Here is a 17,706-nt window from a genome sequence, read left to right on the forward strand (position 1 = left end):
CAGTTCTTTGGTGTAGCTATTTATTTGATTTAATCCTTGTTTAGTAGGCTTTAATTATGGTAAATAGTTTCTGTTCATAATAAATCATGAATTTATTTCTGCATGCTTTTTCTGAGTAGCTTAGTTTGTCCAGGAAGTTTGAGCTTCAGCTCATGGCTAGATCAGGGGCAAAAAAATAAATCTTGCTAATCTGTTGTCTGTTTTATTTATTTTCTCAGAATTAATTCTGTGTAGATAAAATCATGAAAAATTCACAATAGCTATATAATCCCTTTGTAGACCTACTGTTAAGTTTTGAGCTCATGTTTTGTTTTAGTTTGACCTGTATAATTCAAACTTGTTCTAGGTGTTGTCTGAAGGAATGATTTGTGGTGTTTAAATGGCTACATGTCTTGGCATGATTTTTGCAGGGTAGCTTAGTCTGTTCATGTTCTGTTTAGGGTAATTGTTGCTAAATTTATTGCTATTTGTGATCTGAGTTGTTTATTTAATTAGCAAACCTTGAGTTAAATGCTATAGGAATCAACCACCACTCATTTTATGAAGTTAGTATAACTTGCTTGTGTTGTTGATCATGATGCCTTGTGTAGTTAAATTTGTTATTTAACTACTCTATAAACGATTGCCCATGTATGTTTATAATGTTGTTCTTGCATTACATATAGACACGACTGCCTTATCGGACGGGACGTACGAGCTGATCTCGGAATCTGTCGGAGGTGATCTCGAAGCTCAAGCGAACATTGCTGAACTAACTGAAGCCCCGAACCAAAGTTCGGAAGAGCCTAGAGCTAAAATAGTTAGCAACTACCGAGAAGGCAAGCCCCGGACATAACCTATACTTCAAATTATTATCACTACTGTATTACTTACTTGTGCATTTACAGTTCATAGGATTTGAATTGAAACCCTAGATGCATGATCCTAGAAACCTATGTACTGAACACTAGACCTGCGTTCGACTACTTGCTAAGCTTATAGGACCGGTAAAAGTCGAGTGATTGCCTGTCACTCGCGAGCTTTATAGGAATTGATTGTTTACTTTCTGTTATCAATATAAGGACGACGGACGGGGTTGTGTTCGATATCATGACCTTATGTGATACCCCGTCTGTGTTGATGAACTTACTAAGGTCGCGGTGTGTGGTAGCGGTGGTTAAGTTTTTGAAAGTACTAGCCACATGCCGTAAATATGGTACGCGGCAAGCCTAGTAGCCGATTGGACCGGGGAGTGGGTATACCTTTCACTCTCTCTTTAGAGATAGGTTTTTAAATGTTATTGTTGATCAACGCTACGACTTCAAGGGACAAGGGTGGACCGGGCACGGGTGGACCTTGGAGCCCTGTAGTCGGGGAGAGTGACCCTATCCACAAGCCGGAAAGAAAGGTCAACGGTTGTTTGGGAATGACCCGACGGTGTTCCAGACGTGTGTGCTAGGTTATCCTTGCAAGGTTGAATTTCGATTCAGAATCGTCCGCCTCTCACGATGAAATGAGACTGCTTGATCCCTTTGCCACACAGAGTAATAAGAGCAATAATATTATTTATTAATTCTGATGTTTGCTTAGTTTTCTACCATGTTTGGATAGTAGTTGCTTACATAGAATGGTTAATCTACTAGAATCTTGAAAGCTAAAACTTGAAAGTAAGGATCTACTCTTTATTGCTTTTCAGCAAAAAGGAAAACCAGAGCCTCACAAACCTTGCATAGTCTAGCTATAGTGGGCTACTTATACCCGTTGACGGTTAAGTCTTGCTGAGTATTAGAATACTCAGCCTTGCTGTTGAAACCCTTTTTCAGGTAGGAGTCTTGAGGACCAGGTCGCTAGTTTGACCTATCCCTGCTCTTTGCCTCCTGGCTGGTCTGTAGAGTGGGATTCGTCTTCGGCCGGCAATGACCATGACGAGTGATACCTTGCTTGGGCTAGCTTGGTATACTTTTGCGACGTGTTGTAGCCATCGTTGTCTCTTTCCGCTGCTTTCAAACTCTGAAGTTAAAGTTATGGTTTGTATAATTGCTTTTTAAAGTTTGTACTTGTAATAATATTTTAGAATTGGTTTGTAATCATTACTATGCCTGTGTTGTAAAATTTTGGTTGTAATATCTCTGGACTCGCCTTCGTGCGGGGTATGCTTGTTCGATCCGAGAACCGGTGGTTGTATCGGGACATTACCCGACAGACCCAGAATTATTCCGTTTGAAGTGCGTTTGAGCTAATGTTGCTTTTATGGTGATGGCCTGCGCACTTGAGCCGGGATAATTTAGGCGGTTCTGCCACAGTCTAAGGGGAGTTTCATTGGTGAATTCACTCTTATGTTGTGGTGGAAACTCAGAAACTGGTTCCGGAAAGGAATCAGGTCCAAGAGGCCCGTGCCTTATAATGGGATCTCCCTTTCTCCCCCCTTTTTCTTTCCCAAAACCGTAGTAATTCTTCCCGCTAGACCCATCTCCAGACATTGGGTATACAATGAGCTTCGGTGTTTGAGTGATGCTGGGAGTTCACCATCTTGTGAGTATTTATAGGTGCACAAAGATCTGATACCCGTAGTGTGGAGTGTAAATGCGCCTTAAAAGCCTAGATGACAACACACTGAAAAGGCTAGGATGTTCGCGCCGAAGCTTGGCGTGCGAGCTGCAGTGTCAATGCTTTGCATGCATGCACTGAGTTGCAGCGAGTATTGAGTAGCCTTTTCAGTGTCCGGTCGTCTATGGCGAGGACGATGGGCCTGATGGTATACAGCGAAGGTCGGTGGCGTGTAGTGGGGAAGGCGGCACCTAGGCGCGATCGACCGAGCGGCAACAATGCAGTGGCAAAGCCTGCTTTGAAGGTGAGATGGTGCGCTTGCTGTGTTGTCACATTTATCTGCAAAGGCCGAATAACACCGATGTCACGTATGCCTGGGCAAACGATGCCACATGTGGGCAACCCGTGATGGCCATGTTCAGCAGTGCCAACCCGTGATCCCGTACTCCTACCTAGAATCACCTATCAAAGAGTACCTCTGGTTAATCTACCTACCAAAACCACTTCGTAAATTATCCTCAGCTATGTTTATATTTCTTCGCAAATGGTTATTTTTAGAACACAAACATCTCTTAACTGAGTTGAGTTTATCATTGCACCCCTAATTACTGAGTCCGAAAACCGCACAATTGCCAGTGGCCACGCCTTGCCTAGTTGCCTTGCCTCCTCTTCCTGTAAACCGCTACCACCGGTTCCCTGACCCCAACACCGCTACCACATATAAGTATTCATAACTACGTGATGACACTCAAATTCTATACTGCATATGCGAAATTCTATTCTAAATCATAATTAATTTATAAACACGTCTCTAATAGTACTGCAATTGTAATAATAAACGCGTAGTACTAATTTTCTAAACTAACTTACTACTACGTAACTAAAGTATAATTAAACTCCTACTTAAATAGTTCTACTATAGCACTAATTAAATTAAATTACTCTACAATACCAATGAAAAAATACATAAGTTAAATGTACTTACCTGCAGATCACATGTGCGCAATCCGGCAGAGCTTCGCCGCTTCCCTTCTCCTCACCCCTCTTTTTTTCTGGATTTTCGGTGGAATTTTCGGACTCAAATGAGGAAGGAATGGGGTCAAAGGCTTATCCGGTCGCCCGAGGGGGGCGCGCCTGTGGGCGGGCCACCCCTGTCGCCCGTAGAGGGGGTGCACCCGCGCGCCCCCGGCCAGGGACCTATTTGTAAATTGGAAGAAAAAAATTACAAATATGTCTTGTCGCTCTTTGGGTGGACGACCGAGGTATATTTTCGAAATTTTTCGAAACAGACATATATTTTTGAAATTTCGAAACGTACATATATTCTCTCCCCCGTCAGATGGCTGGCCCCCCACCGATGCTACCTTCTCCACGATTGGTCTAGCTTCCGTCTGCACAGTTTCTGTAAGCTGTTGCACACCCGCATGTCCAACTGATTCTTTCCGCTGAACGGAGACTAGTGCATCCGCCACCTCTGATGCCTTCTCTGTTTGCCTTTGGCCGGCTTCCCTAGTAGCAGTGTTTAGCGTGTAGTACTGGTCACTGTGCCTCCGCCCCAAACCTGCCAAAACTTGACCAAGGTCATCGTGCTCAGAACACTGCTCCTCTGCCTCCCGGTTTTGGTTGTCATGAGGCTCTGTTTAGATTTTTACCCGTAAACTCTGTAAACACAAAAAAAATGTCATATTGAATGTTGGGACACATATATGGAGTACTAAATGAAGTCTATTTACAAAACTTTTTACATGGATGAGCTGTAAATCGCGAGACGAATCTAATGAGCCTATTTAATCTATGATTGGCAACATTAATGCTACAATAACAATCCGCTAATTATGAATTAATCATAAATTAATTAGCATCATTAGATTCGTCTCGCGATTTACAACCCATCTATACAAAAAGTTTTATAAATAAACTTCATTTAGTACTTCAAATTAACAACATTCCAACGCAAAAATTTTACATATAAAGAACTAAACACACGGCCTCAGTGTTACAACGCTTCCTCTCTCTGCTCGTTACCGAAAGGCTGCACATGTTCGGCACGCCCCCTGCTTGCCTCTTCTCTCATGGGGTCCAGCTCCTCTTGACCAGACGCAGGACTTTCACTAGAACGGCAACGCAGCTCTGTGCACCAGGAAGGTTCCTCTCCTGCATGCCGCTTCGGGACAGTCATAGGCTTGTCCACCTTGGTTCTATCACCCTCGTCGGTCCGGTTACCGCCCTTCGTCTTCCTCGCATCAGCCGCGCCCCCCTGACCATGCACTCTAGAGTAGTGATAACCACCGGCTGTTCCACCATATCTTCCGCTGCTCCCATCCTGGCCACTGCTCCCGCCCCTTGCGAAATCATGCATGCTCCGAGGAGGGAACTGCCGCAGATTGAGGCCACCTCGCCCATCACCGCCAGCAGGTGGGGATCGGCCCCTCCTCCGCTCACCAAGCCGCTCATGCACCGGCACTCACCGCTGCACAGGGTACCCATCTGGAACACCCAACTGCCACGCGAAATGATGCTGGATTGGCCATTCCACCTCCGGCTCATAGCTGCGGCAGGAGCTGCTTGGAGGAGGGCTGTAGTCTGCGACACGATCAACATGCAGGATCACCCTGTAGGTCAGCAGTCTAGCGGGACTGTCATGTCCCCCCAAATCGCCGAGCCCCCCGAAGAGCTCCTCCGCGAACTCCGACGGCTCCTCCACCTGAAGCGTCCCATCACGCGGGATGGTGTCTGGGTCTGCAGTCCTTACCCATACACAGAAGCAAGCTTCGTTGCCTTCTCAGAGTCAATGCTTTCCACGAACGTGCGCCGATCAAACAGTTGGCTAACAGCTTCCATCTGCTCGGCATGAGGTGGCACACCCTCAATGCAGACTCGAACATGGTAGAACAACTTACTGGCTGAAGCCCCGAACTGCCTAGTCCAAGGCATGAGGTGGAGCCGAGAACGTCCCAGTACGATCAGATCCCGCCCAAGAGCAGCATCCCTCTGCGCTGGCGCCTCGAAGCACAGCAGGAACGTTGCGGGCCGAAGCTTGGAGACCTGAAGCCGGTGCTCTGGGATGTGCAGCTGACCGGAGGCTCCCCGCCTGATGATGTCGCAGGAGAGCCTCGCCTAGGTGTCCATCTGGACCGCCACCAGAGCGTGGAGCATGAAGTCCCGCTCCGCATCCCGCACGGCGGCAGAGCGCCGTGCGCAGGCCACAGCACCATCCGGGCGCCTCTCCGGCTCGCCCGGGATGAAGTACTCCATCGCCGCCTTCCTTGCCGCAGGTACCACTTGGCGCGTCGCCTGGCGCTCCTCCTCCGCGTGCTTTTCCCAGCGCCCGGACACCGCCGAACTCACTACTCGACGCCCACAGTCTGCCGGCCGTTCCTCACGACGTCCCAACACACCCACCGGCCACCGGCACCTGTGGAGCTTTGCAATGGCGATCCTTGTGGCCCGACCTGGAGCACATGATGCACCTCGGCGGGTCACGGCACTGCGCGATGCGGTGGTCACGGGCAAAACAGTTGAAACACTTCCCCGCCGCCTTCGACCTCAACAGCTGAAGTAGGTTGCTCTCAGCAGACAAGCGGTGGCCAAGGCGGTCCTTAATGGTGGCCACCCGTCCCCGACCCCGGTCATGAATGCCCTCCTGCCGGGACCCAAGACGTGACCACACAGCTCCATCCCATTTACCTTGGTTCCTTCCGCATACCACGGTCCTTCCGCTTCTCTCGTCCATGCATTGAGGGGCCGTTTAGTTCCCAAACAAAAAATTTCTGGGGGTGTCGCGTTAATGATTTGACCAGAGATCGGGAGGGCTTTTCGAATACTAATTAAAAAACTAATTTCAGAACTCACTTAGAAATCGCGAGACGAATCTTTTGAGGCCTTTGACCGCATCATTAGTACATGTGGGGTTACTGTAGCACTTATGGCTAATCATGCACTAATTAGGCTCAAAAGATTCGTCTCGTCGTGTACATCCAAACTGTGTAATTAGTTTTGTTATTTAATTATATTTAGTGCTCCATGCATGTGTCCAAAGGGAAAGTCACAAATTTCGAGTTGAAAATTTTTGGGAACCGAGGGACCGAAAGAGGCGACCAGAGGGGGTGAATGGGAGCCAAATAAAAATTCTTACGATCGAAAGCTCGGCCTAAGATCCCAAATTTAAACCCAACCCTCAAGTCCTAGGTTAAGTGTAGAGTAGCTATAGAGGAGCTACACTAACACAAAACAACCCTAGGAACAAAGGGTGAACAAGTACAGAAACATAAGCGAAGAAACAACGCAAGACACAGCACGGTATAACTCACCGGTTGATCCGACGCACAGATTTGAACAGCGTCGGTTCAACCGATGAGCAGAGCCGGCAGCAGAGAGAAGGGAGCACCGGTTGATCCGACGTGGAGATTGACACGGCGTCGGTTCAACCGATGATAGCACACACCGGATAATCCGGCAAAATCAAATCCAAATGCCGGTGCAGTTGTCCAGAGGGACTGCAAAATGACTTATTGATCACCGGTTAAACCGACGTGCATAGGGAGCACATCATCGGTTTAACCGACGCGCAGAGTAGCTCAAAACACAGAACCACTCACCGGTTAAACCGATGAGGGACAAAAACAACTCGTCGGAGCAACGGCTCAACAACAAAACCCTAACACACGAGAAGCCTACTCACCGGTTGATCCGACACATACAATTTCAAAACGTCGGTTCATCCGGTGATAGGAAGAACAGAGTCCAGAAACGTTTTTCCAGCCCGCGACCTTTGGAACTTCGATGATTGAAGGATCAAATCAAGTCCAAAGGAGCTCAAATTTCGCAAGCATAATCACAAAGGACTTGTGAACATGTCCACGGAAGAAATCGATGAATCACTCCATGGTTTGGGAGGAATCGAAGATTCTTTGAGCAAGAACGGGGTTTTCTCTAGAACTCAAAAACTTTGATCCGAGGGGACTCGTGATTCCGGGGGTTTTAGCACTTGGCTAGATGGATTAGAATCACTTCAAAGAGCCACACAATCACCACAAAACAGCCTCTCATCTCGTACTCAAGAATCGACAAAGGAAAATCGAATTTATCCAAAACAAAGCACAAAACGTACGAGATTGAATTGAATTCAAAACCCCGGAGGGCACAAGGATTGTGCCTCCTTTCCCGATCAATCTCAGTACAAAATCCTCAAGAATCCATCCCTAAAGTCCTAATCCTAGACAGGAGAGGGAGGAACAAAGAGAAGAGAAGGGGGAGGCGCCAGGAAGAGGGAAGGCGGCGTGCTGTCCAGGTGCAGGAGAGAAAGAGGAGAGGGTGAGGGGTATTTAAGGTGCCCTCGCAGGGGTCCAAAATACTCTCGACTCAAACTAGACACTAAAACGCCCGTAGAGGCAAAACCGAAAATATGTACACGATCTCATCCGACGGCGGAGTTTCTTTCTTCGACTCGAAGCCTTCTCCGCGATGCCGCCATGTCGATGAAGATCTAATTCGCGGTTTTGGGGGTTCGCGAAATCCGTGTAGGTGGCCAGTTTTGAGAAAAACGCCAAAACTTCACGCGCGGGAAGATTCCCGCCTCCACGCCGTGGCCCTAGACGCCGTTCCTGCCTCGGCCTTCTGACGGCCCTAGACGTCGCCCGACGCCCGTCACCTTCTCGCCCGCAGCGAGGCCCTAGACGCCGTCGACGCCCGTCGCCTCCGTCAGTCCCGAGACCGACGCCTGTGCCTCCACAACTTGGCGTCTTCAACCGCCGTCCGCCTGCTTGGTTTTGTGGCGCAAACCAAGAAACCCGCCTTTCATCGCCGCTTGCGCCCTCAATCCAGGAGTGGACGCCGCAGCTGCCGCCCGGCACGAGCTTCGGTCCCGGCTGCCCTTCACCGCCGTCCACCGCACGGTCCATCGGCCACAGCACCTTCACAACAGCTCACCGTCGACACTCGACGTCCGTGTACTTGCAATCCAAAGACCAAGCGCACGATTACACCGCACGGTTGACAATTCACTCATCACAAATAAAATAGAGTACTCAACATTCCTTAGGAACTAAACGCGAATCTTGGCTTGAAGGTCCTTTGTCGCAGCAGGGCAGATGGGTCGCTGGATTGACAAGAACCGAACGGAGACGTCGCCCATCCCCCGCCGCAGCAGCCCCGTCACATCGGCACTCCGCCGGGGAAACTGGCTGCGCACTAGATGCAGCCACAAGGCTACCCTCGTCCTCAGAGGAGTAGTAATGAAGCTCAACTGCCTCCCCCGCAGCAGCCTGAGGCAGCTCCTCCCCAGACACCGAGGCAGACCAGACCGCAGCGCGCGCCGAAGCGGCTGGGCAGCTCCCCGCTGGTGGGTCACCGAGCGGGTGGTGACGTGTGGTGGATGCCGGCGGTGGGTCACCGCCCGACGGTGGAGGTGGCGGTGGCGGTGGAGGTGGACATCTCTCTCCGGCGGGCCTATGCTGACATTCTCAAGACTGTGTTCCCAAAGCGTGCCAAGGACCAAGCAATATCAAAGCAGGCCGCAAAGGCCACCATCGGAACTAGCAGCACTTCATTGGGCCATGATCAGATAAGAGAAATCATCGACAAGGTTAAAGTAGAAATCCGACAGGAGCTGCAGCAGGAATACAGACCTCACAAGGAACAACCGGAAGGAACACGCGGCGATGAAATAATCCAGGAAGCAGTCATTGAGGAAACCAAGAAGAAGCTAGAAGCAATCAAGCGGCGGGTTATACATCAGCTGTCGATCAGAGGGATGGTTGGCAAGATTAAAGATCATTTGAAGGATGATGAGGGGACCCTGATTCTCATGAAAAAATTCCTCCACAGACTTGTGTCCGGATGGGAGGAGACCATTGCTGCCTTGAACATGGTTGGTTGCATCGCTGGCGTATGATGACTGGCGCAAGGAAGAATTTTCAAGGAGAGGGGGAGTATCTATTAGCTAAAAGTTATTGCTATTGCCATCCCGGACAGCAGTCATCTCAGGAGCCTATAGACTATTCTGATGTTGGACAATACTGCGGCCCTCTTTGGGAGGGCTTCACCGACAGCTTCACGAGCGGCTTCAGGTGAAGCCCTCCCAAACGTTTGTTTCAGGACCGGCTTCACGTGTGAAGCCGGTTCTGAAGCCGTCGGCGGCTTACACAGGCAAGGTGAAGCCATGAAATCGTGGCTTCACGCGGCTTACACATCAATCTAACAAGTGAAGCTGTTTTGCCAAACATTTTCTAAAACGGCTCCAACTCCACCAGAAAAACCGCTCCATCTGAGGAGCCAGAGCCGGAGCTGTTTTTGGAAGAGCCGAAGCCCTACCAAACAGGGCCTACGATAAGGTGCTCCAGCTTACCAGTCAGCAGAAGGAGGACAACTACAATCCCCGAATTTTTCGCGATATCTTGGTACAATGTCAGCCATATGATGATGAAAAGTTCTGCATGGAGATCTTTGCTTATGCTTTGTATTCTAACCCTATGATGAGCAATGGAGAATTGCGCAAGTTGCACAGCAGCCTGAAGGCTTCACCAAAATCGTCGGCTAGTGTTGCTATGCAGATGTTAAAGTTCGCTTACAACGATCTACCTAAAGAATACAGGTCCTGCTTGTTGTACCTAGCTATTTTCCCTTCAGGAAAGAACGCAAAGCCGATCGGACGATCAACCTTGATAGGACGGTGGGTTGTAGAAGGGCTGATAACAAAGGAAGACTGGCCTACTTCTGTGCGTGAAGCCAATAGATGTTTTGATATGCTCATTGACCGGTACCTTGTTAATCCTGATGATACTGGTTTAACGGGAAAGGCCAAGAGCTGCAGAGTCAGTGTTCAAGTTCATCAGTTCATTACCAAGATCGCCAAGAGTCAACACATTGTGGAGACACGCCTGTCACGTCACTTGGCTTGTCACTTCTCCATTTTCAATGATCTCCGTCTCCGTGGTTCGGATACTATCGAAAATTTCTTTCAGCAACTGATGAAATCTGAACAATCTCAACTGTCTACGCTCAAGGTGCTAGATCTCGAAGGTTGCCGCATCTTCGACAAAAACCCACGCTACCTCAAGGTCGTATGCAACAAGTTATTATTGCTCAAGTACCTGAGCCTAAGGGGAACAGATATCACCAAGCTGCCTAATGAAATAAACAAGCTCCATGAGCTTGAGGTACTGGATATCCGGCAGACAAAGTTGCCTGCATCTGCAACAAAACGTGTCGTGCTTCTTAAGCTGAAGCGTCTTCTTGCTGGTGACAAAGGAACAATCAACCACAGTGTAACGAACATGGCACCATTTATGTTATTTCGAGTGATTTTGGTAATCGTATGACAACGCAATCAATGAGACTAATAGTTTTGTTAATTGAACATTTCTAGATTTCAGGGATGAAGTAAAAAGGCCATGTAAAGCAAATCACGAAGAAAAAACTCAAAGAAACGCTGAATTGGACGAGTTCTACTGAAATCAGTAGCACCGGAAGAACCGATGGCTATAGCATCGGTGCATCCGATGGTTTTCGGAAGATCCGACGCCCTGGCATTGGCACAAGTCTGTGCGCCTCTGGAGATCAAGTGGAGAAAGAATGAACCACCGGTTGAACCGACAGTGTAAAGAGAAGCGTCGGTGCATTCAACGTACTATGTTCCTGAGACGTTGTCAAACGTGCAGTAGCCAAGCTTTCAGCACCGGTTGAACCGGTGGTGCGACGGAGCAAGGCGTCGGTGCAATGACGTCAGCAAAGGCAACGGCTATCTGCGGATCAAGTGTCACAGGAAGAACCAACACCTAAGCATCGGATCAACCGAGGGTCCCTAAAGGTGCTGCGGCCATGTCAGAGAAGCCAACGGCTAGTTCAGAGCGCAGAGTGACCGGAAGAACCGATGCACTATACACCGGATGTTCCGATGCCTACGCAGAAAGCTGCTAACGGCTACAAATGGCTAGTTCGACTTGGAGGCTTATATATATGAGCTCCCTCGGCCATTTGAAGTTTGCTGGAGTCTCAAGACATCTCATACACATCCAAGAATACCTCCAAGCCATCCAAGAGCATAAAGATCAAATCCTTATTCCTTAGCACAAGCTTTGTGAGTGTTAGTGCTAGGTTAGCTCTTGAGTGAGTGATCAAGCAGGGTTTAGATCATTGTGCTGTGGTTCTAGAGTGAACCAACATTATATCTTGGTGCGCCGGCCATCCTTGGAGCTTTGGTGGCTCGCCGGCAAGTCAACGACCCTCCGGCTTGGTGTGGAGCGGCGTCGACGACATTGTGCGGGGGACGGAGACCCCTCCTTCGTGGGCAATCTCCCTTAGTGAAGATCGGGATCAAGGTGTAACTTATGTCCCTTTACTTTCTCTCATCCCTCTCTTTAAGCTTCCGTATTTCATATTGTAACTTATGTGCCTTTACTTTCTTAGTGTAGTATCTTGCTTGGATTGGCTATAGGTTGCAAAACTCTTTTGGGATGAGGGTTTCACACTAAGATGAACCATAGTTGCACATTTGGATAGCTTGCTTTAGTTTAAGCTTTGTGCAAACTAGTTGGAGCCATAGGCTAAGGTTTTAATAGTGCCTAATTCACTCCCTCCCCCTCTTAGGCTAGAGCACCCGATCGCTTTCAATTGGTATCAGAGCCGGGACTCACTTCTCTCACAAAGAAAGCCAATTCCATTAGCAAATTTGTGTTTACCGGCTCATTAGATCGGTAGGCTTCACCGCCTAGTGAGTTAGCTCTTAGGGGGAAAGGAAGGATCCTTTTAGACCCGCTCCACGGTTCGACGGCACGGGCTTCCAACGATGGAAGGTTTTGATGCAAGCCCATCTCCAAGCGACGGGACTAAACGTTTGGAGAGTAGTGAGTGAAGGGGTAAAAAATAATGGTCAACAAGAGAAGCAACATGATGTCACCGCTAAATGCATTATCTTGTCTTCTCTTAGTGATAATGTGTTCAATCGTGTTTATTCTTGTGAATATGGTAAAAAGCTATGGACGACTGTCATCGAGAACCATGAGGGCACGGAGGATGTTGCCAACGAAAGATATCATGTTCTCATTGATAAGCTTAATAGCTTTAAGCAACTTGATGATGAAAATGCCGAATCTATGTACTCACGATTGAATACTCTTGTGAATGAGGTTAATTTCTTAGGTGTGAAGCAAATTGAAGATTTTCCTTCACTCACTCCGAATGCCGGACTATGATTTGGTGATAACAATTCTATATGAAAAAGATCTCACCACAATGACACCAAATCAAGTCCTCATCAAGGTGATTGCCCATGAGCTACGCAATGACATCAAGACAAAGGCGACATCTTCTTCACCAACACATAGCGCACTTGCATGCAAGTAACTTAAAAAGTTGAAGAAGATGGCCATCAAAGGTAGCTTAAGTGATGAGGAAGAAGAGGATGCAAGAAGCTCCTCAAATGATGAAAAAGAGCCAATGAACCCCAACCTCTACAAGCAAGTGAAGAGGATGAACAAATGCTTGAAGGAAATCAATTCAATGGGGTATATGGTCTTCCTCAAAGATGGGCCCCACCATCAACTCATGAAGGTTGAGAAGAAGTTCAAAAAGAACAAGCAAAAGAAGGAGAAGAAGTCCAAGCATGAATCATATGCCGTATTTGGTGAATGGGTAAGCGGTGGTGAAGAATCAAGTGCAAGTTCAAGTGATGAATCAAACAAAAAATTCACCACCCGCATGGGATCATCATCCAACAGAAATGTGGATCAAAGCAAGGCATGTTCCCAACAAAGAGGGAGAGATGATCCCAAGAAGGAAAAATATTCCAAAGGGGGAGACATGCCGAGTGGATCAAGTCAACACATCAGAGAGGAGTACCAAATAGGGGGAGGAACAAAAGGGGAACATAGTTTTAGGGGAAGGCCAAACCGTCATTGGATGATGGTAAGCATCCAAACAAATGTAAGTGGTTCAATTTGTCAATTCTTTCAAATTTTATGCTTGCTTTGATTATGTTGTCATCAATCATCAAAAAGGGGGAGATTGTAATGAACATGGCACCATTTATGCCATTTCGAGTGATTTTGGTGATTGTATGACAACGCAATCAATGGGACTAATGATTTTGTTAAGTGAACATTTCTAGATCCCAGAGATGAAGTAAAAAGGCCATGCAAAGCAAAACACGAAGAAAGAACTCAAAGAAATGCTAAATTGGACGAGTTCTACTGAAATCAGTAGCACCGGAAGAACCGATGCCTATAGCATCGGTGCATCCGATGGTTGTCGGAAGATCCGACGCCCTGGCATTGGCACAAGTCTGTGCGCCTCTGGAGATCAAGTGAAGAAAGAATGAAGCACCGGTTGAACCGACGGTGTAAAGAGAAGCATCAGTGCATTCAACGTACTATGTTCCATAGACGTTGTCAAGCGTGCAGCAGCTAAGCTTTCAGCACCGGTTGAACCGGTGGTGCGACTGTTGGCGCTCCTTAAGTATCCATTTTATCCCCTGTTTAACTTTGATAATGGCATGAATTTAATATCAAAATCACTAACCATCCTAACCTCGGCCCAATTATTGGTCGTTTTCACGTTTGCACATATATTTTGGAGGTACTTCGTTTTTGCAGGTTTTTGACCAATTTTGGAGCATGAAATGGCGAAGCCCACGATCACGCGATGACACGAAGAATGACGAAGGCCAAAGCCCGAACAAAGGGTCGAAGGCCATGATGATTGGAGGCCCATTCATGCACATCCACCCTCCAATGAAGCCCAAAAGACAAAGCCCACAAGATAAGATTGAGATACTTCGGAGCTAAGCAAAGCAAAGAGATATTTAAGGAAGGATTTTCCATCTTATCCTTCTCCTCGAAGAAATCTCGAAGATAACGACGTCTAAAGGGGTGCAATCGTGAAAGACATAAACTCTAGAAGATTCCAGGAGGCTTGGGGAGAAAGTTGAGCGCGAGCCGGCGAAGGAAAGTGCTAGGCCGGCCGGCCTAGGCTCATTGGGCTGGCCGGCCCAGGCCTTTTTTAGGTCGGTTCGACCTCCCCTTTGACCGAGGGTTCCCTGAGGCTATTTAAAGACCCCTCCCCAAGGTTCACGCAGAGAGCAATTCGGGAGACGACGCCAAAGAGCAGAGAAGATAGAGGGACACCTCTCGGAGAGCCGAGGGTCATGCTAGTTGTCTAGGGTTTGCCCTAGCCGACGTGGGAACCTTGCAAGGAAGACCACGTCGGAGTTCTGGAGCTAGGATCATCAAGATCAAGGTAGGGACCCGGTTGTGATCTTGTGATGTACTATCATTCATGGTGAAGTTATTTGTGTTTCCGAATGTTTAGCGACCATGTTCTCCTCTTTCGATTTCGTTCTTTTCTTTGGGTTCGCTTCATCTTAGATCTATTATCGAGATAGATCACTTAGCATGATCTTGTAGTCATGGCGGCTAGAGGTTCATGGCGGAACTACCAAAGTGAGTTCGACTTGCTTCAGGGTATCCCGTTGAAAAGGGGGGCGTCGTGACAAGCCGTCTCCACAGAGTAGGTTGGGTATCGAGGGATCGGATTGGAGATTTTGAGTTTAAAGAGGCATTTCATTGAGATTCACATCTATCTTACTTCACTTTATCTAGCTGGAACTACAACATATGCATGATCTAGGTGATCTAGATTGGTTATCTCTAACTTTCTCTTGCTACCTTTGGTGTTTGTCGTGTTTTTAGTAGATTAGATTCGTTTTCACCATCTCACACAAAGGAATCTCTATGCTAGTAGATTGTTTCTTGTCTCTTTGGTTCCGTGGATTGATAAACCTTAGGGGAATACTCTGAGGGAAAAGCTACACGAAACCGTGCGCTTGCGGTATATAAATCGGGGGCGCTAAGGAGCGTCAACAAGCTTTTCTGGCGCCATTGCCGGGGAACCATCGATTTAAGATCCAATCTTACTTGCATTCGTAAATATTTCTTGATTTTTCTTTTTGACCTTTTTAGATCTCTTAATTTTTCTGAGCTAACTAAAAAAACGGATCTATTCCACGAAAATCAATCTAATCTAGAGTTTGCTTTATTTTTCTTTTATGTTTTAGATCTTGTATATTCATCTTTTAGATCTCGTATATATTTTTCTTTTTTTCACTAACCCCTAACAGGAGATGGACGGGAGCCTCTCCAACAAACCCGAAAATTTTGTGGATGATCCAGAAAAAATTTACAGGCAAAGAAGACGAGAAGCACGATCAAAGAAGCCGGAACTAGTAGATCCAGAAGTTGAAGCCGACGATTCATCGTCTTCACCTCAAGCAACTCCACCAACAAGTCCAAAGGAGGCGCCACTTCACCAAGGGATGGCGCTACCGGAGCCAGAGCGTACGATCGGAGAGCTATGCACTCCAGACGTTCGGGACTTGCCGATCCAAAATCTCGACAACATCGGAGTTCCGTTCGAGATCAAGACTTCAATCATAAGTATGGTGCAAAGCTCGCCCTTCACTGGAAAAGAAGACGCTAATCTACATCTTCAAGCGTTTCTCCAACTATGCCGCACCTTCGACATGCAAGGGATGACTCAAGATCAAATAAGAGCGAGGCTCTTTCCATTCTCTCTACTTGGGAGAGCGCTGCAATGGTTTCATTCTCTACCACCGCACACGGTGCAAAATTGGGAGTCCTTGATGAAAGAGTTTATGACGGAGTTCTACTCGCCGGGCAAGACCCAGATTCTGCGCAACAAGATTGCAACATTCGCGCAAGCCCCGACAGAGACTATTGCGGAAGCCTATGAGCGCTTCAACGACTACATTCGCGCCGTACCTCATCACAAGTTCTCAAGGGAGGATGTGGTCCAGAAGTTCTATCAAGGCCTCACTACTGCATCAAGGGGGATCATTGACGCATCGGCCGGAGGTTCTATCATTGAGCTCACGCCTACTCAAGTTTTCAAACTATTCAAGAAGGTGGTGGACAATGACGCATGGGCATCATCGGGGCGCCTGCAACCACTCCAAGCCGTGGGCGCCGCAAAGAGTGTATTACAAGTGGAACGCGAAGAAGTGCTAGAAGGGAAGATCGACTCGCTCATGAGAAGGTTGGAGAAGATGGAAGTGGAAAAGAGAGAAGCCCAAGCTATCGATTTGAAGGCGGCCGAAGCAAGGTCTACATGTGAAGAATGTGGAGAGTACAGCCATGTGCAAAAGAATTGCCCGGAGGAAGCCAAGATGCTCGATTACATGAAGAAGGGAGAATGGATTCCGCCGACCAACTTCCGCTACGGGCAAGGTAGACCCCAATTTAATGCAAGCTCTTCCATTCAAAACTCGGTACCTGTTTGTATACAATTGAAGGAGTTTATGGAGGAGCAAGGCAAGATCAACAAGGACACCGTCACCAAGTTCAAGGCTATGGACAAGATCTTGGAGAACATTGATGGCAAGGTGACGGAGGTCGGGAGCTCTAACCTTCAAGTACTCAACATGATGAAGATGCTAGAAACACAAGTAGCCCAGCTCGCCGGACGCCTATCTAGCAACGAAGGAAAATTGCCCGGGCAACCTCAAAGTCCGGAGACGGCTAAGGCAATTCAAACTCGCTCAGGAAAGGAGACCGAAGAACCCGAACATGCAGCGGGAGCAAGGAAGCCTTAGCCAAGAGTTGAAGTGGAGACCATCATCAAGGAGAAGGCACCTACTCCTATGCCAGAGATAGTCACCGAAGAGCCGGAGTTTGAGCTAGATGATATAGACACCAAGATTCTACCGCCAAGGCCACGATACCGGAAAGGTAAACACGAAGATGAGCAATTCAACAAATTTGTTGAGATGGTACGCAGGTTGAGCATCAATATGCCGCTCTTGGACGCTCTACAAGTTCCGACGTATTCTCACTACTTCAAAGACATCATGGGAAACAAGCGCGAGATACCACCAAGCACTGTCAAGCTAACTGAGGAATGTAGCGCGGCAATCGCTAATGAAGCTCCAGAAAAGAAGAGGGACCCCGGATGTCCTACCATCCCGTGTTCCATTGGATCTCTTATGTTCGAAAGAGCACTTTGTGATCTCGGTGCAAGTGTGAGCGTCATGCCAAAGAATGTGTTCGAGAAGCTATGCTTACCGGAGCCGGAACCCACCGCCATGTGCCTAGAGTTAGCGGACAATTCCGTTCGCTATCCTTTGGGAATCGCCGAAGACGTGCCCGTGAAGATTGGAGAACACTTAGTCCC

General features: G+C 47.8%; 1 protein-coding gene across 1 annotated transcript; it reads left to right on the forward strand.

Annotated features, from left to right (window-relative positions):
- Positions 1 to 8,719: 8,719 nt before the first annotated feature.
- LOC120702288 (disease resistance protein RPM1-like) lies at positions 8,720 to 10,909 on the forward strand. The gene is made up of 3 exons (XM_039986009.1): positions 8,720 to 9,398; positions 9,805 to 10,790; positions 10,892 to 10,909. The coding sequence occupies exons 1-3, from the start codon at positions 8,720 to 8,722 to the stop codon at positions 10,907 to 10,909; spliced, it is 1,683 nt and encodes a 560-aa protein (XP_039841943.1).
- Positions 10,910 to 17,706: the final 6,797 nt, after the last annotated feature.

The sequence above is a fragment of the Panicum virgatum genome, chromosome 4K (genome assembly GCF_016808335.1).
Source record: "Panicum virgatum strain AP13 chromosome 4K, P.virgatum_v5, whole genome shotgun sequence".
NCBI lineage: Eukaryota > Viridiplantae > Streptophyta > Magnoliopsida > Poales > Poaceae > Panicum > Panicum virgatum.

Coding starts and splice junctions, on each gene's coding strand:
- LOC120702288 (XM_039986009.1), top strand. CDS start 8,720: ATGCAGCCACAAGGCTACCCTCGTCCTCAGAGGAGTAGTAATGAAGCT. Junction 9,399..9,804: donor TGCTGCCTTGAACATGGTTG/GTTGCATCGCTG, acceptor GAGGAGCCAGAG/CCGGAGCTGTTTTTGGAAGA.